Source organism: Ciconia boyciana, chromosome 4 (genome assembly GCF_034638445.1).
Source record: "Ciconia boyciana chromosome 4, ASM3463844v1, whole genome shotgun sequence".
Classification (NCBI taxonomy): Eukaryota; Metazoa; Chordata; class Aves; order Ciconiiformes; family Ciconiidae; genus Ciconia; species Ciconia boyciana.
In genome coordinates this window covers 64,383,246-64,406,755 of record NC_132937.1, presented here as the reverse complement: position 1 = coordinate 64,406,755, position 23,510 = coordinate 64,383,246, and the positions used below count along the sequence as shown (strand labels likewise).

Genomic DNA, 23,510 nt, shown 5'->3' with positions numbered 1-23,510 from the left:
GGAAAAAATCTTCCATTTCCTTGAAAATTGATGGCTTTACAGTTTTTCAAAGTAAAGCTATTGCAGGTAAACTATTTTGAATTACTAAATTGTAAGTATTCTGACTTAGGTTTACAAAGTTTAACACATCCGTAACCATATACGTTTCCATTTTGCTAAGATGCAAATATTCAATAGAAAGAGGAGTAAAAGTGCTTTGAGCATTAACTATGTGTGGCTCATACACAATCTAAAATACAATAATCCAGAACAGATTTTGGTTTTGCTATTGATTTTTAATGATGAATCAAGCTTCTTGTATTTTAAAGTAATAATTCAATAGCTTTGTTTTCTGTGATATTCTGCTTTCTGCACTTACACTGTAGCACTGTAGCCATATTTAAGTATAAGGTCTTTTTCATAAATTGAAAATTCTTTGTTTGACTAGCCCGGACTACTTTTCTAAGTTACCTTTTTTACCCCCTCTAATAGCCATAGCACTAATAGTTTTAAATATATATTTTGTACAGAAATCACAGTTGCTAATAAGTAGTTTCTGTGTATACTCACAGGATTAACTACTAATTTACTGCAGAAGGCCAGCTGTCTACATTTCAACCTTGAAATTGGTAAGCTTAGAAGAGTAGTCACCAAAGAGCAGCTCAGGCAAAAATGAAACAACCCATTAAAATCATAGATTTCACAACTCATTACATTGTTGACTGTGTTTCCTCAAGAGATTGTTTTGCCTTCTGGAGAACTAAGATGGCTTGATTATTTTTCTAGCCTGTAGAAATATGGAAAAACTTTTGTAATTTAATTTTTTATAAGATGGAAGTGCTAGAGATATAAGTATATAAAAAAAGTAATTTCCACATATTATTTCCTGATTAAAAAGGCAAAACAAAACACAAAATCCCACCTCACCTTCTATTTGGAACTGCAACAAAGAATCTCTTATTTTTGCTGCTATATGAGTATTTGTCACATGAAATTAATTATGTGATCATAATTGGTGCCTTTATGTTTTCTAGTGTGTTTATGTGGGAACACAGAGTAATGTAATCAGACTATTATGATTAGAGATGCTTAAGGGGCCATATGCATGCATAGGATTCTTCATGCTCAAATGAGAGAGCACAAAAACCACCATGGCTCTGTTCTCATTTCTTAAGAGCATGCAAGATACTTTTCCTGTCACAAATCCAGAAAAGTTGTCTGTGTACATCTTTCCCAGGACTCCTAAAACATTTCCAGATTCACCTACTTGACTGATCCATGTGTTTCACTTCAGTCTCAAAGACAGTATTTTCAGCTAGAGTGAGACTTTGTGAGCCACTGTTAAACAGTTCTCCCTCAGGTATTCATCATTTTCTGGGACTGGGAATTGAAAAGAAACCAGGAAGAAATTGGCAAAGTTAGGACTGAATTGGTATTTCTGGCATATAAAATTATAACAACAGGAATGTCAGTATGAATACTGCTGGACTGTTTGACCTAGTGCCAGGATCTGAAGCAGCTGGAGCCTCCTCCTGGGAGGGCATACATAGTGACAGACAAGAAGAATTTTCTAAATGCCAAAATTTTGCTTTACAGAAGACAAGATTCCCAATGCAGTTCCTGGCTATATTCCATCTGTAGCAGCTCTCAAGTCCTTTCATGTGTCTTTTCCACTCATTTCTCTAACCTTTACACAATTTCTAAGATCAGAAGAGACAAAGGTACAATTAGTTTTTGAGTTTCCTACTTGCTGAGACAGTTTTGGCTTACATGGTTACAGATGTCCTTCTGGCTTTTAATCCAGGTTCCAGGCTGCCTGGACTCAATTTCATAGTTGAACTACTAGATATTCAAACCAGACCTGAAGTCACTGCACTTGATTGACTGTCACATATAAGAACTGACCCTGCAGGTGCAGAATATTTTACCATGAAAATACATAGTTATCAGAAAAAAGTCCTCACCCCAAAATCCCTAAAGAAATTGAATGTTACTTACAGCTCATTCAGGTTTTGGTACTGATGAGCCTTTGACTTCTCATTGAATCAAAAGCAGATAGTATCTTAGTATATTCATCTATGTCATAAAATTTGCCCACTTGTCCTCCATTTGTGCAACATGCTTGATCTTTTTTGCCTCACAGCATCAATATTTGTGAAAAAAAATGGCCCAACAATCAGAGAACATGCTCTTTCTAAGATCATAAGTTATTCTCTCCGGGAGTCATTCATTACCATCCCCTATTTTCAGCTTGCTTAAAGACTTTCTTCGTATATTCTTCACACATTAAGTATTTATGTAGCATTTATGATTAATCTGATGCAGTTATATTAAACCTCTTTAACTGAAGTCCAGATCAAGTCACAGTGGAGTTCTTTGTCCCAATCTATACTTCTCATCTTTGATCAAACTCTTGTCTTTCCATACTGAATCTTCTGCCTTCCCATCACCTAAATAAAGCAGATGGAAATGAGCTGCAAAATAAATTTCCTCATTTCAGTTCCGGTACCTGGTGTTAGCCCATAAATCTCAGCAGCACCAGTACTTCAGTGGAACAGTGCAGGCAGACCTTTCAGAGTTACCTTATAACAAATCTTGATCATTTGTTTGCAGAGGTTTATACATCACCCAAATGTGGTGGTCGATAAGGAAAGAAAAAAAAAGGCATATTCTGGACAGATATTCACAATCTAATAACTAGCAAAATCCTGATCTAAATCTTAGAATTGCTAAGGGCATTTGTCAGATAAAAAAGGAAATAGAAAAAGAAAAATGAGCCTGAAACAACTAAGGATTTCACTCTAGTTGTAAGTCTGACAGGATTTGAAATACCTAGAAACAGGGAATTTTAATTGGAAGTAATGGATAACCTTAATAATAATCACACTACCAAGATTTCCTATAATGTAATTCTTCCTGCATTTTTTACAGATTGGTGGATTTGAAATCCAGATCTATATCTTTTCCATTTTGTGTAACTTAATAAGGGAGGAAGAACATGTCAGCTCTTGGCAGGCTATGGTTGGGCAATCAACATTCAGGGCTGACATCTGGCTGTAAAAGGCTCCATTAATATGATCAGCTGAGGGCAGGTTTGTGACTGATTGGTGGCACACTCCACCATTTTGTATATCATCCTATTTGGTAAAACAAAATGTACTTATTAGTGCTAACTTACTTAAGGAATAGGTATTGAAAGTGGAATTTTAGCTACCAGATCTCTAATTTCTGTGGTGGCTCATAGAGTAGACTGTCTTATTCAGTATACTGAGTAAGAAAAAAAAAGCAAACTTAATACTTTATGTTTTTTCTAGACACTATACTTGGACCTCTGAAGTTATCAATACCCTACCACCTAAGTGAAGATATTAATTTTTTAGTAACAGAATCATATATTTATATATTTGGTTTAGCTATTTTAGAGTGACACAAAGTCATTCTATATTAGTGTAGTTTACAAAAGCATTCAGTTTAACTTCTTCCCCTTCACACCCTCATAAGGTTATGATGCCATGGATATTCTTTGTCCTAGCGTTGGAGAATAGAACGCTCTTGGTTATTTTATTTGTGAAGCAGTTACATGTTAATAGCTCCTCAAAATTCTTAATTACCCTCCAGAAGGAAAGCCCCTGCATGATGCTTAAATATGCGAAATTCATGAAAGTTTTACAACTGGAATAACTGAGGCAACCTGGTGTTTTGTGTTATTTTGTGACTGCCTGCATGGGAGAAGAGAGGTGTGGGACAGAATGTCTCTGATGACAAAACAGGAAGAGCTTAATACACTGCTTTCCAACAAACAACTTTGTGGAAAATTGGACTTTTTAAATATCCTTTTTTAGCGTAACATCTGCTGCATTGGTATAGTATTCTGGTCTGACTAGGAGAGGAGGTTTATTTCTGTTGGAGAAGATCTTTTGACTGAGAACCCCAGTTAAATTTGATTATCAACAGTTAAGAATATGTTGACCTTCCTATCTGAATTTTATGTGCTATATCTGCATTCCTTTTTACTTGTTGGCATAACTGTTGAAGTCTGTCATATGTTTTGGTGAAGCTTTGGCTTCTATTTTGGTCTTTTCTTAGGATATGAAACTATGGGTTAGCCTTGGTACGCAGAATATAACCTCTCAAACAAACTCCATTATTTGACAGTTTCCACGCTCAGGCTACATCATTATTATTGCATAGCTATAAAACTAACAGTCTGGCAAAAGTTTAAATCACAGCAACTGGAAAAGATCTTCCTGTTGTTTAGCTTGTGATTTTGTTATAGCCCAGTAAAAGAAAAGACTGGTCACACAATAAAGGATGTTTCTTTTTACAATTGGCAACTAAAAAATAGATGCTAATATTAACAAATAACTAATAAACTATTTTCCTTTAATTATTAATTAGCAGTTTAACTATAATTTACTTATTTAATTAGAAAGATCAATATTGTCTAAATATTAGTTTTCACTGTGAAGAAATCTTTACCATACTATATCTTCATTCACCTGTTTAAGCAGATAAAATTTCCTCATAAATCTGCAAAACAAAAAATATAATGTTACCATGTGAGCTAATGTGTTATCTACATCATGTCTCAGAAATTTCAAGCTCTAAATCCACCTCTCTTAGAGGCAGAGATTGAGTTTCTATTCTTTGGACAGTTTTTAACCAATTTGGCCTCAATCCTTGACTAAAGCTCTTCAGACTATCTAGGAGTAAGTAGAAATGAGTTCTTGAGTTTATAAATCCATTTGCAATCCAGTTAGTAATGTATATTTCTTAGCCAACTGACATTCATAAATCAAATAAGTAATATGCTGTTAAAATTTAAGGCACTTTAAAAATGTGTGTGCATATATATACATATATAAATATATATATGCTTTTGTGAAGGGTACTGCCAGCTTCTCTTTTTTTATATTTTTATATATACACACACACACATATATATATATATGATGTGTGTATATATATATATGATGTGTGTGTACATATACAATGTGCATATATATATATATATATGTTTATCATAATCTACTTCAAGAAATCTTTAAAATATAAAGAGACAAAATTTCAACTCAAAGCAGCCTACTGTTGCATAATACATTTGAGATAACAAGACAGCCATGAAACCTCTTAGAAATAAGAGCAGAGAGAGCAGTCCTATTTCTTATTCAATATCCATCTAGTGAATCCTGGATACCCTATCGTCTAGAATAAAGTTTCAGGATATAGAGTTAGTTAAGCTGTCGTGTGAATCTTTGCACATAGACAGCAGAACCACAACAACAGTGCTGTCAGACATTAGTTTGCAGTTGGAAATTAATAATTGCATAAATATAGATGTAAACAAAGCACAGATATTGTCTGGTCACATTCTATTTATGGTTATATCTATTTTTTGCCTTCTATTTTGCCTTAAAATGAGTTTTTATTTTAGTAATTAGAATTTTATTTACCTGTGTGTTACAAGAGATTGAAAATAATTTACAAATAAAGTGGGTTTATTCCTAGAAATATGAGTAATTAATGGATAATTGCCAATATCAGACTAACTTCTAATTCATCAATCTTATGCTAAAGAAGTGTCAGTTTACAAAATTAATTCTTACAAGCAAGAAGAGACTGTATAAGCATTAATAAGTTGTACTAGATTGGTGTCATTTTGACCATGTTCCTTTAAAAAATTCTCTGCAGTATTTTAAATAATACAACATTTCTGAAGAAAAAATAAAGTCGGAATCATAGTAGCCCTCAGAATCTGCACTGTTCAATTCATCAAGGCTTTTAACAAGAATATTACTTTTCTGAAATCTATGGAAACTTTTTTACACAACAACTACTATGATTTATTTATTTTTACATATGTTATATAGCCTGATTCCAGTAGTTCTGCTCTCCAAAATGGCTGTCATTAAAAGTAAGAAGCTGTGATGTTCTGAAAAGATGGGATCTGAGTATGCATAAATGCACAATTTTCAGTGTGAGAAAAACTTTTAAGTTAAAGGTAGCTTTATAAATAATACAGCTTAGCTGTGCATTTGTTATACACCAGTTGTCGTAAAACTGATGCAAATACAAAGTCCCTCAATTTCTCATTTGGCTGTTGAGGTTGGCTGATTTAGTTTCATAAACATTATAATGATATTTTTGAAAATCACAAATGAGGACTAATGTCATTATAATCCTCTGAAAAAAAAAAAAAATCCAGATCGCTGGAAAATGAAGCTTTGTTCCAAGGACAAAATTTAAGTGAATTGAACTGCACTTTTTCTTCATTGTTAGGTACTTCAATTAATAAATTTTGTCCTCCAGAGTTGCATGAAACAATAATAAAACTCTTAATCTGGTAATATTTATAGCTGTACTACCTATAATTTAAGCATTTAACCAACAAAGATGTTATCTTCTATTTCTGATAATCAAGCCAGATGTGATTATATTTGCTGATCATGAAATTCCATTAGTCTAGCTCAATTGCATTTTCCCTATGCTATTCTTCTAGCCATCACAGTTATAGTCTCAGTCTTTATGCCAACAAAACTGAGTCAGGAGTGAATGCTGTTTGTCCTCTAATTTAAAGTGTTCAAACCTCTTCTGACTCATGAGGGCTTATTTCCAAATTCTGTGGTGAAGTATTGACTTCAGAATCCATAAATTCTGAAAAACACAGATATTACACAAATACACAAAAACAGAAATTCCCTTGGGTTTGAAGAGAAATAGTGTAGCTTATTTTTAATTCTTTTTATAAGAATATGAATATTAAAACCTGGAAGGCAAATGAGCTAATGGATTGGTTAGATCGTGGCTTTCTGAAAGCTCCATTCTAACTTGCTATAACAGCATTTTAACATTCAGGTCAATATGGAAAAGATGATTGAAAATTAAATACAGTGACTTAAGGAGAGTTATACTAACTTTCCAGCTGAGGATCTGTCATACTGTGTCTATAGATACAAGTGAATAAATCGCTATATAACCTTGGAATTACTGAAAAAGTCAGTAGACTGACAAATACTTTAATTATTAATGTGCACATTTTCTAAATAAGTATCATATGACATATAATTGTATAAGCGAACAGAATGCTGGGAGTCATAACCGGAACACCAAACTAGGGAAATACTGTTTATGTAAGGGACATTGCACTTAATGGTTTGATCTCATCCTTTTGTGTTTTTCAGGTCAAGTAGCTCACAAATGTACATGTACACAAATGGAACTGCACATGTACATGCATATTGCAACACTTGAAAGTGAGTCTCTTACACAGAGCCAAAATGGAATCAGACTAGACATTTGAGTTGACTTATAAAGTGTCTGTCAGTCCATTGTAGAATATTCATATTCTTGTGCACATAAGCACATATAGACTTTAAGCACCAGAAGGGTGTCACTGCACTTGTTCCCTTTGTGTATGTCAGGTCTGCGTGCAGGCCAATAGCCAGATGGAGCTGGCCAGTGTTCCCCTGCTGCTAGCTATAGTAATTTATACCCACTATAATGGAAATAAAATAGAGCTTTCCTGTTTTAAATACATACACTTAGAGTATTTTTTCTTGGAAACTGCAGGTGCCAGTATTTTATCTGTTTGCTTTGCTGTACTAAATGCACTATGGTGTATGGACTAAAACAGGTGCCAAAGTCAGTGAATCAGCATTTCCAGGGTTGAAATAGAGTTTCCAGAAGTACCACCACCAGAAAGTGAATCATCGAGAACTGAGATTAAAGTAGTAATAAAAATGGCAGACACAAACACATTCATCTGCTCAGAGATACTGCCCTGCTCATTCTCTAGCAGAGTATACAAACATATCACTCCTGCTAAGTACAACTAGAGATGATCTACCTAGCTTTACATTAGAACTGGGTGATAAATATCAGGGGAATTTAAGATTTAGTTTGATATTATTTTTAAATTTGTTGCCATTCTTTTTACAGTTCACTGATATTGCTGTTTAATACTCTCCAAAGCGGTGTGCAATTCCTCAAGTAAAATACAAGAGTATCTGAAATATTCTTCTAATTTTTTTGCAGTATGGTTAAAAAAATTTTTTAGTCCATACCTGTGTCAATCTGCTTTTAATAAATGTCAGTATTTCCTATCAAAATGCCAGTGGTGGATTTATGTTTGAGGAGACAGGAACAGAAATCATAAATGAAAGTCTAGATCAGAGAAATACAATCTGAGTATACATATTTGTATTTTTCAGTGTAATTCACATCACTGAAGACTGTAGCTTGAATTAGGAAATTTAATTTAATTACCCTGGAAAATATCATCAGAACACTGTCACAGTGGCATATATTTAAAATAATCACAGTCTTCTTGTGTCACATACACTGAGGCCAACTGGTCAATACAAAATCTTTTAATCTTGCTTTCCTTTTAATTCTATGACCACAGTCAGTAAAATATTGGGATGGCACACTAGCTTGAAGTGAACAGCGGTCAATGAAAAAGAACCAGGTTTGATGTGGTTTGATAGTTTGGTTTTTTTCTGGTTATTTCACATCTGAAGGAATGAAAGGAAAACAACCAGAAAGAAAGAAAAAAATTAACATTTCTACAAGTGAATGAATTGCAGAAGTTCAAATCTAAAAACATCTTTGTCAAGGTAAAAATATTTTTGGACATGAAAGCTATCGCTAATTATCAATCCGAGATTTAAATTGCAAGACGGCAGGGTAACATGTTGGGTAAGACCACTGAACAAGGAAAACTAATACAGGTGGTTCACTGAAAGCAGCTGCTATGTAAAGAGCATGTAAAAATTTATTTGTTGTATAACTTTATCAAACTGTGCTGAACAATGTATTGGAGATAGTTATGCTATTCTTTCATTTTGTTGTAACAAATATTGATACAATAAATACATATTTTCCATTTCCACTCCATTTGGTTTATATTTGCTAATGGAATGTCATATATACAATTAGAAATTACATCAGTACAGAATTCTAAATGAGAATTCTGCTTAAACTCAGCAGTGTAATGAAAGATGGTGGCAATGAGATCTTTTTATTTTTGTTTTCCCCATGAAGTTTTCTATGCATCATCTACCTATGAATGAAATGACGTCCTCAGACAAAATTTAAAATGATGAGGTGTAAACAATCCCTACTTTGCTGACAAAGAAAAAGAGAAGATTAAGGATGAAAAGTACTGATCCAAGCTTCACACACAGCAGGATTTACTAATACAGCATCCTAAACCCGAATATACCCAGAGACTAGAGAAAGAAAAGAGAACAACGCTACTGTAAGAGTGCATTTTCCTAAGAATGAAACAATGTCCCAAATTAAGTCCTGGCTTAGCCTGAGCCTTGGATTATTGTCAGAATACGTGCCAAAAAGGGGTACATCTGCAACCTATGTGAAATTCCTAGTTCCTAGTGAGGTAGGTAGTTTGCTGATGATCATCAAATAAAAGTGGATGGTAATACCCAAGAATGATGCAAATCTTGCAATGAACTGGCACCCTTCCAAAATACTTTTTCCTAAGAAGCATTGTCTGCGAAAAGTAAGAACTGCTTTCCCAGCAGAAATCTGTTGGACATTTTTCTAGTACCTGCCTTCTGCTGGGGGAAAAAAAAATTCACTTTTTAATACATAGCAGGAATGGCTCAGTCTCAGACTATATCCTACACAATTACAGCTCCATTATAATATTTCTAAAAAAAATCTTATCTATTTAAATGAAAATGTGGTCTACTTTCAAATAATAAAATATAGTATTAATTATATAGAAGTGTTTGACTCAAACTTGGGCTTTCCAGCACATACAAAACATGTTGCTACTGGTTCATAGCACTTTGTGGTATGATGGTGATGAAAAATCTGAAGAAAAAATACTGGCTTTGATAAGTCTTTGAATCATTGCAAATAAGTTGTCCTTTTGATAAACTATGGCAGTCACCTTTATAAAATATCTCCCTCGATATACTTACATAATGGTTGATTGAAGAAAAATGTCTTCATAGCCTTCCAAAGATGGAAGATAAAATGGGATTTGCTTACTCACTCACTCACTCACTCATCCACCTAAATTACTGTTAACACACAAGAAGGAGGGTGAAATAAAGTTAGCTACATTCTTCTAACTGGTCCATGAAGCTAGAGCAAACTGTCATTATTAATACCATTTCCCAGCACCTCTGTGTTGCACTGAATCAGATCCAAAATGCCTCTGAAACTTGACATAGTAACTGCTACTTGTCACAAAAGATTATTAAAACCTAACATTCATTTTATATTACCTGCCACAATTTTGAAATTTAGGATCCTTACATATTAAATATTCTGACAGCTAAAAAAATAAATGCAATTGCTCCTTCTCTTCTAAGATCATATTAGTTTTCTTCATGGATACTCAGGTTTAGAATATCTTAAGATATGGTAGACCTTCCTACAAAATTAAGCTTGTTCTGCCTTTGAGGCCGCTAAAGTAGCTGCTCCACCCACCTCCCTTAGAAGAAAGTCTGACTGAAACATTCATATAGCTCTTTTCATGTTCTGCCTAGCTCAAAAGTCCCTGAAATTTTTTAGTGGTTCTGATTTCCATTGAGAAAGCTCTGCATGCCACCTATGAAATACTACTGGGAAAATATAGCTTCCTTACATGGATGACCTAACAAATATCTGTTACTTCTATACTATTCCTGGAAATTACTCAGATAAATTACTCTCATTCTTCAACTTTCAAGAAGCAAGACTTCTTCACTTGTTTCTTGACAGCAAAGGTAACTTATTATAGCTTTCAGAATCAGATGCCATTCATGTGGGTCTTTTCAGTCTTTATTCAAACCGTGCATCTCATGAAATATTTCTGTGAGTGCAAAGTTCTGCTTTTTTTTTTTTTTTTTTTTTTTTAGGGTATAGGGTTTTCCCAAATACCGGGCCTTCATAAATGCATCTCTTAGTTGTTGTCTCACAGTATTTTCTGAAACCTGGTGAAGAGCTCCCCTAACAATACAGAAAATGTTGGCTCATCTGTTAAGAAAGAATGGGTGGTACTCAAGACCTTCAGAGTTTATATAGCCCAACAAAATCTGTTTTTGTGTAATATAGGAAGATAAATATTGTTTTCCTAAAAGAGGGCACCATTCAGAAGACTTCTTTGAAAGGGAAGTCTTGTTTTGACCCTTGAAATCTATCCAAGACCTCATTCTGTGTTTCTGTTATTGAGACCTTAGTATTTGTATTGAGCTTAACCTATCTCTGTCAGTTTGGAACATATGAAGACAAGACCAGAAAACAGCTAAGGAGCTATGCATAAAGTTGGGAGTACTTCTTAGTTTTACGAGTTCTTCTTAATAGTTAGGACAGCTTCAGCTAGTACTTGGTTTCCTAGATTCAACTTAACTTACGTTATTTAAACACTGCTAAAATCGATAGGAAATGATGAAGGCATTGAGTGGTTTCCTACGGAATCCAGTTATGCAAGGATACTGAAACATGACGCTGTCCTGAAGGACAGCCGTGGAGTCTTTTTATACACTGTTAAAGTGGCAGGTCATAACTGCTTTTAGTCTTCCCCAAATGAGTAGTATGTCTTCTTCATGCAGAAAGTAATTGCTTACTAGAAGCCTTAGATTCCCCAACTATTCAAAGCCTACTGTTTCAGTAATCTCTAAGTAAAGAGGTATTTTTTTTATTCTGACAGTTTAGCTGAACACAATGTACTGCTAAACTCACCAGCTTAAAATAAGAAGGAGGGGAGAGGACACTGCAGAGATGAAAACACCAAGGTTGTTTTGTCTGAGACTAGTTAGACATAGGCCTTTCTTCAGGTAATAATGACCCTTTGTGAACAGCTGAGCTTTACTGCAATGAATGCTCCTTTGTCTTTTTAGGTGTTAGGGTTGGCTGTTTTGTATGATAGTTTTAAATATAGGTAATACGTGAGTATGAGAAAGACTTTTTAGACCTGAAAATAATCTCATGGGAAGCAACAGGAGTTTGGTTAGGTCAAAGGCAATAATGATGCAGCTATCAAACACGTGGTTGAAAAATACTATGCAGAAATTTTATATGTGGAACACTGACTGCAGAGATGGCTTCTGATCTAACAGTCCATCTCTGCCTCCTTCTGTCTGTGTTCAAAGAGGATTCTGTGTTCAGTATTTCTTATTCATAGCTCAAGGTCCCTCATTCTCTTCTCAGTTTTACTTGCCACAGTTTATCCATGGTTTCAAATTTTGATGCTTACATTCATGTCTTTTATCACCGAGACATGACTCAGAACAACATTGCTGCAATAGCTCTTGCATAGCTTTTCTGACAAACTGGCCAAGTTGTGATTTACACTGTTTGGCATCTTTGGCTATTTAGGTTCTTCCCGATAATTACTTTTCTTGCACTTTAGGAGTTTCTAATTGCATGAGCTCTATTTCTTGGATTGCCTTATTCAAGCACAGAACTAAAATCTAGAAGCAAAGGTTCAATCCCAGCATTCATCCTCTTCCCCATTTCTGTTACTCAAGAGACTTTTCTAAGGGGCGAAGAGGGTTCTTGCCTGGTAGCAATCCATCAACTTTGTTTATCAGATATTCCCCCCCACTCCTCATCCCTGTCATCAGCCAATAAACTTTTAGAGAACACACCCCTTTCATTGTTTACTTAAGTGTAAACCCATAGTTTTGTAATTTTCCATTTGTGAAAGAGGATGTTTTGCTTTTCAGCTTAAGAAAGGAAATAATGTTATATTTTGGTATTTTACTTTTTTTGGATACTGTAAAACACTTCATTTGACTTTTCTAAGCCTAGGAAGTCTCAGTTGTCAATTACTTGCATATATAAAATCTGCTTTGTAATATGTGCAGCCAAATTTATCCCTGGTGCAGCTTTATTGACTTCAAGTTAAAATCAGCTTCTGTTAAATGATCCATATGGGAAATACACAGCTTGGTTAATCAAAGGAAAGCATCTTTTATGATGTGTGTTAGCTTAAATCTGGATTTTTACTTATATGCATTGCTTGCAGTTATTGTGATTAAATATGAAAAAAATAGATTGAATTTGAAAGTGGTATAAATGATGATGCTGGCTAAATGGTATAAGGAACTGCATGTGAAGATGCTGGTGTGAATGCATATATGAGTGTGAACTGCGTTGTGGTGTACATAACAACATACGCAACAGTAATCATAGAGCAGGATAAACAAGTAGGGGCTAAAACACATATCCTAGCAGACAGGAGCCAGGATGAGGAAATAATACCCATTAAGCATTGTGATGTATTTATATTGGTGGCCATGGGGGAAGGCAGAGGATATTTAACCTCCAAAAACAAGTAAAACAATCTCATAGAATTTAAACTATATGTGAAGTGCATAAGAATGAAAATATTCTAGAAATGTAGGCAATCTGAAGGAAAGCATGTCTTCTCCTGTAAATTTAGTGTCTAAATCCAGGAAAGATTACAGGACTATAATCTTGTTTATAGTTTAGCAACTGAACTAAATTTTAGCACTACAGTTTAGCACTAAACTGTAAGCTGATTGCTTTAATGAATAACACCTCCTTGTATAACTTCTGCAGAAAAGCACTGTGCCTTACTTGGGGGGAGGGTGTGAGGAAACTCTAATATATTGTCACTTAACTGACTTGAAAATTAATGTTATAACATTGTAGAAACAGAAATCAAGAATAATGAATGTTCATAAGGCAAAATTTGGTTCAATAATATATGAAAGATGCATGATTGCTTAGGTTTTAAATCTAGCACAAATCAATCCATTTTAATGTATTAAAAATATCAAGAGCTTAGGAAATTTTCCCATAAATTAATACTCAGTTTATTTATGAATGTTACATAAAATGAAGGAGTCTATTTATCAATTAATATGTACAAGTGACTGATGGAAACTAAACTTTGATTTAATCACTGCTAGGCTGGATGAAACCAACCTCCCAGTAACCATAGACACTCCATTAACTTGTCAGCCATCAAGGCAAGCTGGCAGGTTGCTACTAAAATGGGGTTGAAAAAAAGAGATTCATGAGTTAATAAAAACAGTTAGTACTTCAGAAAAAGTATGTGGTTGCTAGATGTGTTCAGTAAATTAATATACTTTAAAGAGAATTACACCGTATGTGTACAAACATTTTTTCAAACATTTCTATTAAACAACAATTACAATATGAAGAACTAACGTTAAACAGAATCAAAAGATGTTATTTATTATCTGTGTATGCAACTTAAAGTCAGCATGTTCTTCATAAAAAGGAACTGTGTAATGCTTGGATTTTTTTAACAGAAATCAAGCATGAAACTTGCATGTTTTTGCAGCCTGAATGTAGATTTTTGGTATAGTTCATGCAACTAATCTCAATATTGGCAAGAGACAGTGGAAAATAAATAGAGTTAAACACCTCCTGAGACAAAGTTAAAAAATAAGTATCTCTAGATATAGGTTGTCTCCCTTGTGAAAATTATTTTTCTGATTTGCTGTTAGTTCACAAGGAAAGATGTTTCATTAGTGGCTGTTAGAAAATACAGTGAGAGGTAATTGAATAAAATGTATGCTTTACATAAATGACACCGGCGAAAAGAAAAGTTAGAGAATTAAGGTGAAGACTGCAAAGTCAATCATTCAGAAAGTTTAGGGATGACAAAGATGTTCTTAGTTTAGCCCTGTGTGTTCATACATTTTGGCACAGTCTTGAAAAACGTACACAGTATCTGCATCCCCACATAGACTTTTGAGGACCTCCCCAGTTCTTAGAAACATCCACACCACACAGCATGAACATCTGACAAGCCTTTCTGGTTTTCAACAAGAACCTTTTGACATCTGTTATGCCCCTGACTTCTATGCATCACCATGCCCAGACGTATGCTACCACAAAAAAGATTCTGCCAACCACTACAATTTGGTATACACATTAATCTTGCTGCAAGGATAGGACACACTTTAAAAAAGACTATAAAGTGCTGGGTGAGGAGCTAACATGCTCTAATAGTGTGTCCTGCAGCACTGGGCAAATATTTCATCTCTGTGATGCTGCAGGTAACAGTCAGATGCCAGGAGGACAGCTGGCTGCTGGACGGTCAGACAGGATTGCTCCTGAAGAGCCTTTGACAGATGAAAGCATCGTGTGAACCAGAATGGTTGTGGTTTAACCCCAGCCAGCAACTAAGCACCATACAGATGCTCGCTCACTCCCTTCCTGGTGCGATGGGGGAGAGAATCAGAAGAGTAAAAGTGAGAAAACTCGTGGGTTGAGATAAAGACAGTTTAATAAATAAAGCAAAAGCTGTGCACGCAAGCAAAGCAAAGCAAGGAATTCATTCACTACTTCCCATAGGCAGGCAGGTGTTCAGCCATCTGCAGGAAAGGAAGGGGTCCATCACATGTAATGGTTACTTGGGAAGACAAACGCCATCACTCCGAATGTCCCCCCCTTCCTTCTTCCCCAGGTTTATATACTGAGCATGACATCATATGGTGTGGAATAGCCCTTTGGTCAGTTTGGATCAACTATCCTGGTTGTGTCCCCTCCCAACTTCTTCTGCACCTGGCAGAGCATGGAAAGCTGAAAAGTCCTTGGGTAGTGCAGCAACAACTAATACATCTCTGTATTATCAACACTGTTTTCAGCACAAATCCAAAACATAGCCCCATACCAGCCACTATAAAGAAAATTAACTCTATCTCAGCTGAAACCAGGACAGTGGTGCAGTGCTGCAGGAAATATGTTGCATCTGCTGCATGGGGATCCAGGCCAGGCTGTGGCTCAACACAGGTCATTGGAGACATCTTGCTGCTTCTGCTCCATGGCTATTCTATATGGGTCTTACGTGGCATTGGTGTAGAGGGCTGACGAGGGCTTCTGGGACTGCATCTTTACTGTAATCCCCCAGATGATCTATCCCTGGCATTAGAAGCCTGTGTATCTGTGCCTCTTTCTCTTCTTTCCATGGGATGTAGTGGAGTATGGTGAGGGGGAATAGGCTACCTGGTGGCTTGCGTTGCAAAAACTTCTGAAAAATGTGGTACTAAAGGCAGAAGTACCTCCCTCAGCTGGCAACAGGTAGTGCTGCCATAACAGAGACTTGGCTTTTCAGGCATTTTTTGTTTACGTCTTTCTAACTTGCTCTATCACTTCATTCTGAACAAAGCTTTGCAGTCACCAGGTGAAAATGTTTTTCGCAGATGGGCTTTAAAAATTATGTTCTCGGCACAGTCTGCCTGACTACCGTTGACTACAATACAACTCTCCCTTTCAATTGAAAAGTTAAAAATTGTTGCCAAACTTACCGAAGTGACACAGTATTTTGAGAAGGCTTTGGATACCACAGCACTGCAGGATGATGCTGTGCCTGGAAGTGTTAGTGCATGAACTGAGGATTTGGTAGTGAAAGTTAAGTTGTCTGATCTTGTGGTGTGTGCTTCAGATACAGTATATGCTATGGATGTGGGCTGCCCCACTTGTGGGTGTGAAGTCCCTTTTTTAACCTCTCGGGCTGGGTGTTCACAAAGTTTTCTTACTTGCCTGATGCTGCCACACTGCTCTGCACAGCCACTAAAAGATTAAACAGTATGGACATAAAGATAAGGCTGTGGAGGTTGCAACAGAGCAGTTGAGGTGCAGCCGCTGAAACCACAGAGGAGAGAGTATTACTTACTCTTCCTGAAGAAGTAATTTTAAGGAAGATCTTGTTTGACCTCCTCTGTTTTAAGGCAGAATATGTGATATATTAGTGGAGCCTTCATATAAAGTAATTGTGAGCATGTGAGATTTATCAGTGATTTCGTTTTAACTTAGTTAAATTGGGAAGGTGTCAAAGGATGAATCTCCTGGTAAATATTCAGGACCCTGCTTGAATTGAGGGAGCAGCAGATTTTTTCATGAAGTGACTGATTTGATCTGTATTTGTAGATCTTGTAGCAGATCTGAAAAATAAACAAAACAACACAAAAAGATATTTGCTTTATTTGATGGAAAATTAAAGTTTTTTGAAGACAAAATATCATCTAGTTGTTTTAATGGAAAACTGAGGTTTTTCATGGGAGTATTGAAACCAAATCTAGTTTTCAATTATCAATGCTAGGAAGTTGTATGACTTGCTTAGCAAATGATGAGCCATATGTTGGCATTTAACAATGATAATGGGCCAAATAAATTTACTGGATTTTTTTCTGTTTTCACACTGATTTGCCATTTTATATAGTTTTCATAATCGCACTAATTTTCTGTCTGGTTTACTGGCTCTGAAGGAATATGCCTTTTGGCACTTCAGCCCAACCTCACTACAGCCCAACTTCAGTCCCAAGAGGCTGCTTGGCCTCTCATTTTAGTGCAGGATCTACATCATTTATGGAGAGATGCAGGAATGGTGAATTGTTTTTTTATTTGTTGATTTCCACAACGCAAGATGGCATGGCCATGGCTGTCAAGGCTGGTGGGTTGGAAGGAGTATTATGATGCCCTGTCCAACCAAGGGACCCAGCAACCCTGCACCAAATACTGCCCTGTTACGTTCCTTGCAGGGAGAATCCCTTCCTGTTGGGTTGTATGCTGTATTCTCCTTAACATCTGTTTGCACTGAGTAAGTGCTACCAGCATAGGTGGGAGGAGATGGGACATGGCAGGGGTGGGTGTGTGAAGGTGAGTGTAGTGCAAATGGAGGTTGCTACATAGGAATTTCAAGGGGGAAACGTCTTAATAGGAAAGAGGAGACTTTAATGAAGAACTGAATTTACCTGAAAGGAGGATGAGGGATTTTTCCAAGTAGTTTAGAGATGGTCTTAAATTCAGTATCATCTTTATCTTGCATTAATAACTTCTAGAACTTGTATTTTGCCTGGAAATGTGCTGCTTGGTTATGTGCCTGCTTTCAGGAGGAGGCTGAATGGGCAGTATCTCTCTGAGAGTGCTCCTTGAGAAAACTTGGAGACCCCAATGACACCTTCCCAGAGAGCAAACTTGTATCAGGCTCTGTTTTGCAGTCTTGGTTTTGCAGTCACAAATACATTATTAGAAATATGTTAGTGACATAAGGTGTAATATCATATAAAGCATTTGGTGAGGAGTTGTGTAATGAGGCTCTTTCACTTCAGAAACTAAGTGAAAACGTTGAAGGTGTATGTCAGGGAGCAGGATGGGCTGGCTGAGCTCAAATGGGGCCCTAAGCCCAGGGGCAGGGCATAGGAGGAGGCCCCATGGGAGACTGGGCAGGGCTATTAAATCATTTTAGTGGCCTCAGAGCACTGACACTGCTTTAGAAAGGTCAGTGCAAGGTCACGGAAAAGACACAGAGGAACCAAGGGCTGCTGGGTGGGAGACCAATGACCAGTCTGGAAAGGAGACTCACGTGGTCTCACTGAGGACTACAGAAATATTTTTGTATTTTATCCAGAGCTGTTTGTTAGTTTGTTATGATTAGTTATCTCTCTGCTTTTTTTTGGGGGGGGGGAAGAATAGGGAGAAAAAATTCATTTGCCCTCAGTGCAAAATGAAGTACATCTGAAATCTTGATTTATTTTTTTTTTTAGTGAAATTGGCAAACTGTTTTATAACTATCTTTAAATGTATTTATAAGTTTACATTGTTGCTGAGTATGAAGAATGTCTAGCCAGCACCATGAAGTACTGGTAGAATAGATTATTCTTAAAGAATAATGGACTATTACAGCACAGGAAATTGAAAATAAGCAGGGAACAAAAGTCAAACCTTTTATTTAAAAAAAATAGACACTTTTTCACCTCGTGATATCCTTTTCATTAAGAAAACATAAATGAATATGAATGACCTTGCCCCTGGTTATATTAGGAAGTGGGTGTGTTTTCACTGGTATACCAAGTTATTTTCTGTTCTTCACGTAATAAATAATCACTTGGTTAATTCAGGCAGTAATAGTTAACAACAGACTTTTCTAAAACTGTTTTTATATCACTTAAATTAACCTGTGGATTTGGGAAGTAAAATACACCAAGTAGGAAATTCTATCTAAATTACTAACCACCCCCCCCCCACACACACATTCTCAATGAAAACACACTGATGTGACAAAGTCTATGTAATTACATTTACCTCTGTTAAGTGCAGAATACCACTTTTACATTATACTTATTTTCACTGAATACCTATCTTAGGCAAACGCTCTTTTCTTTGCTCCTTGTTTCCATCTTCATTTTCAGAGATGTGTCTGTATTTCTTCTGTTAGATGTCATCAGTTAAGTGTTCACTTAAGGAAGAATGTATACTGTATCAGAACTCACATTTATTACAGACAGTTCAAATTCTGAAGGAATCTGTTTTCAGAAACTGCTAATTCTTTCCCATTTTGTCAACTTGCATGTGCAAACATTGGGTTTTTTTGAGTTATGTGATGTGAATATTCTTTCAGAATTGTTTTCTTATCACCTTTTTTGAAAAAATATTCTAAATTTATTGGGAAAGGGCATGGGTGGGATACAATGGTTGTCTTTAAGTCGCTGCTGAGACTAACTAGCTGTTTTTAAATTAGTTTGCTAAATATAATTGCTAATTTTATCACTAATTATGATTAAGTGAAAATTCAAATCCCCGCTCAGCTACAGTTTCCATGACAAACAGGTTCATAAAGAAAACACAGAAAATTCATGTGTAGAAAATGCTATAGATATATCCTGGATCTGATGTCTCCTTTTATGAAGAAATGAATAAAAGAAGAAACTCAATGGCAGTTAAGGCAAAATATCTCAAGGTATTTACATGAAGTTCTAAATCCTGATTTAGATAAAAAGCTTAAAAAAATTTAAAAAAAATCTACACAGTCTTTAACTCCACCCATAGATTTAAATCTGTCACATTTTAATTAGTTCATAAATGTGTGGACAAAGGAATTGTTACATACATGCAGCTTTACGTATTTTTCTCAGCTCTTTCCACTTACCTTGCTCTGTAGAATGAACCTCCCCTTTTATGGCTTATGAACACCTATATGATTTCTGACCATTTTGTTTTTAAATGACAATTTTAAATCCCTAAGTAACAATTCTTCTTTCTTTTCTTTTTTTCTAAAGGAGGTAATATTAAGAATTTGACTTATGACCCTGAACAGAATTAAACCATGTGATGTTTTATTTATGAAATGTTATGCATCTTGAAGCCTATACAAGTATAAGATTGGATTACAGTTGTCTATTTCCACATAATACAGTGTTTATTGATTGTTGTTGGAACTAGATATATCTGTTCTTCTTCTTCTGTGTCTGTATGCTTTAAGAACTTTTCAGGATGCCTTTTATGTTTTGTGAGTTTGTCTGAATTACATCCAAATTTGTGCTTACAAAATTGATCTTTTATCATTTGTTGTCACCCCATTCTCTAATTAAACCCACCAGATGCTAACTGTGTCTGAATACTTGCAAATTTTGCAAAATATTTTCATAAAACAACATTTTTTCTTATAAGATTGTTTGTGATGTACCCTTGCGCTTTTCCATCCAGCTTTACAGACAAGGTAGTAGCTTGATCTGAGTAAATAAAGGCAAGCTAAGAAAGACAAGGGAGAACTGAATTGATATGATGTCTTTCTTCATTTCAGCATGTCTTCATTTCAGCATGTTTTAGTTAAAATACTGTAGGAGTTTTATATATAGCTATGTGGTTTGGGTTAAACTTTATCTTTGTGAACTGGTCTGTCTCCTAATTGAAACTGCACATGTATACGTAATACTCTTTTACTGGTTTGCCTACAAATCGGTTGGTCTCTTTAAGAAGCGTGTGTAAATTTATCATCTAACTGTGCTTTATTGCTTCATATAAAAATCTGTATACCCAGGCCTCACAGAACAGAATCATGCAGAATCATTCAAGTTAGATGGGACCTCAGGAGATCTTCTAGTCCGTATAAAATGAAATTGAGATGTATAAAACAAAAATAAAAAATTCCAAGTTGAAGAGCTTTGTCTAATTGGATAAGAATTACTCTGCAAAATTAATTACAAATGTCAGAGAGAGAAAAATGGGAGTGAATAAATTCACAGCAACTTTTAATAGTTATAATAGGTTACATGTATCAAGTAATCTGTATCAATTTTTTAATAGCTGCTAAATAATACCAAGACAGTTTGGTGCAACTATATCTTAAATTAGAATCATAGAATCATAGAATGGTTTGGGTTGGAAAGGATCCTTAAAGATCATCTAGTTTCAAACCCCTGCCTTGGACAAGGACATCTTTTACTAGATCACGTTGCTCAAAAAATTCATTTTTGCGTATACAAGTTTTGTGTTAAGTTGCTTCTTTTAGCAATACATTTCAATCTTTTTCATTCTTTTTAAGGTGCTGGTGGCTGGTCTCCACTTGTGTCCAATAAATATCAGTGGCTTCAGATTGATCTTGGTGAAAGAACTGAGATTACTGCTGTTGCTACTCAAGGTGGTTATGGAAGCTCCGATTGGGTAACAAGCTACCTGCTGATGTTTAGTGATAGTGGACAAAACTGGAAGCAATATCGGCAAGAAGAAAGCATTTGGGTATGTTCTTTCAATAATGAGAATTAAGTTTCTGCAGAAGACTTAGAATACTTGTGCTGTACATTGTTGCAAATATAAGCAAAGCAGTGGAATATAAAGAACTACACTGAAAGTGTTTAAGTAATTAAATATACAAAATAATTTCGCTTTTGACAAAATAAAAGGCTGTAAAAAGCAAACAAACATCAAAAACCTAGCCTTAGCATTACTCCATTAAGTCTCAAGGAGGTATTCTGAGGACTAAAAATGTACTGCAAAATCTCTTTTGTCTTGCTATGTATGGTAAAGTTGTTTTCTCAAAGTATTGATCCCCATGTGTTAAACTTGGCTTTTTAATTACGAAAAAAAACCCCAAGCTTCCTTTATTTTTTCTAGAACATTTAATCTGATTGTAAAAATAAAAAGAAGCAACACAAAGAAATCAAAATCATAACCAAACAAATCCCAGTTTATTTAAAAACAAAAAAATATTAAGCAATATTTAATTTTTGGTCATCTAGTTCAGAGTCTAGTTTCTGATGTTCTAACCAATTATCTCCTATCAGCTTTGTAGCTAGTAATAATAATAATTGATAAGCCTTGCTATGCTCATCACTTCCCATTCACATGAATTTTATCAAGAGCAAAGGACACGAAATACCAGACAGATGATGTCCAAAATCCACATGGAAAATTGAATGATACAGTTCTAGACAAGAGTTGCATCTTTCCTTGATCCCCAATGATTAGCAGCTTGGACTAAAGGAAGAATATGGATATTTGTGGTCTACGATTTTATCTTGTCACATTACTTCTATCCTTCTGCCCATACAAAGAGCTGATTCATTTTTAAATTTTAATAAGCTTTAGGCTTCAGTTGTTTCTTGCTGCAGTTAAACTTTATGTTAAAAAGTATTTCATTTTACACATTTTAATTTTGTTGACTTTTAATTCAAAATGTTCTTGTCACTGTTATTGTCAAACCCCATCTATGGTATAATGAGATTATGCAGTGGCTTACTTGTTGCATAATTATCCTTTCTGAATTTGCTACATACTTCTGCTTCACATTGTGTTTTCATAACAAAGGGAAATAAATGAGTTTCTAATCCATATGGCTGTGGGGAGTGCGAAAAGAAAAACAATCTTCCAAATGTTAAATGAGCATAAGCTGCTGCAATATTGTCTTTGCCCATCTTCAGACAAACTGATAGGCAAATCTGGGAGGTAGAGCTACTTGTCCTCTTCAGTGAGGGCTCTTTTGAAATTACATATTGGTATTGCAAGTAGTGATGTAGATAGTTATTTCTTGAATATTGTAATCAGTAAAATATCAAACAAAAGTTCCAAAATATTGTTAAATGCTGATGCAGACATTGGGGTAAGGGGGTTGTTAGATCTGTAGGAGCAGAAAAGTAAGGCTTCAATTCCATTATCTCAAACTTAATAAAAAAATGATTATTTTAATGATTGCAATGCAGATTGGAGGTATGGCTTGCAGGCAGGGATGCATAATTCAAGGATGTAAACCATCGAATTCAGGGATAGTCTATTGATCTTTTTTATGTATCTTTATTTTGGAGTTCTGCTTCTAGGGGAATATATTTTCTCTTTTCTAAAGTAATGCATAGACGTAGTATTGGAATGAAACTCTTAAATCTCCATTCATTTTATAGATTTTGTCTGACTGTTATCTGTTTATGTTAAGTCTTCTTAAATTAAGTGCCCAAGTTCATTTAAGGCAAGAACTTCCCACATTTTATGATATCTACTGTGTTATTTCTATCCTCTTTTTAACTGAGTCATTGCCCTATTACAAAATTGCTTACCAGAGGTAACTTTTTTCCTTTTTTTTTTGACTTCTACTATGTGTTAGAAAGATGGAAGATGCCCAGTCTTTAGGGCCCTGTATTGCTATAAGTACTTCAGAATTCTTCACTGTATGTAAGGATTTGGACTTTGTAACCACTCTTTCTAAACTTAAGTAGAAAAGATACTCATCTTCTATACAATTTCACAGATCCTTACTTTTTATTTTCCTTTTCAGAAGTTAGTTTTGAATTGTATTTGTCACCTTATGG

The 23,510-nt window shown here is 35.3% G+C and overlaps 1 protein-coding gene across 1 annotated transcript in view; it reads left to right on the top strand.

Annotated features, from left to right (window-relative positions):
* CNTNAP4 (contactin associated protein family member 4) overlaps nucleotides 1-23,510 on the top strand; it is a 237,999-nt gene that overhangs the window by 55,061 nt on the left and 159,428 nt on the right. The window contains exon 3 of the mRNA XM_072859037.1: nucleotides 21,257-21,450. Within this exon, the coding sequence (XP_072715138.1) occupies nucleotides 21,257-21,450 (194 nt within the window). The remainder of the gene's footprint in view (nucleotides 1-21,256; nucleotides 21,451-23,510) is intronic.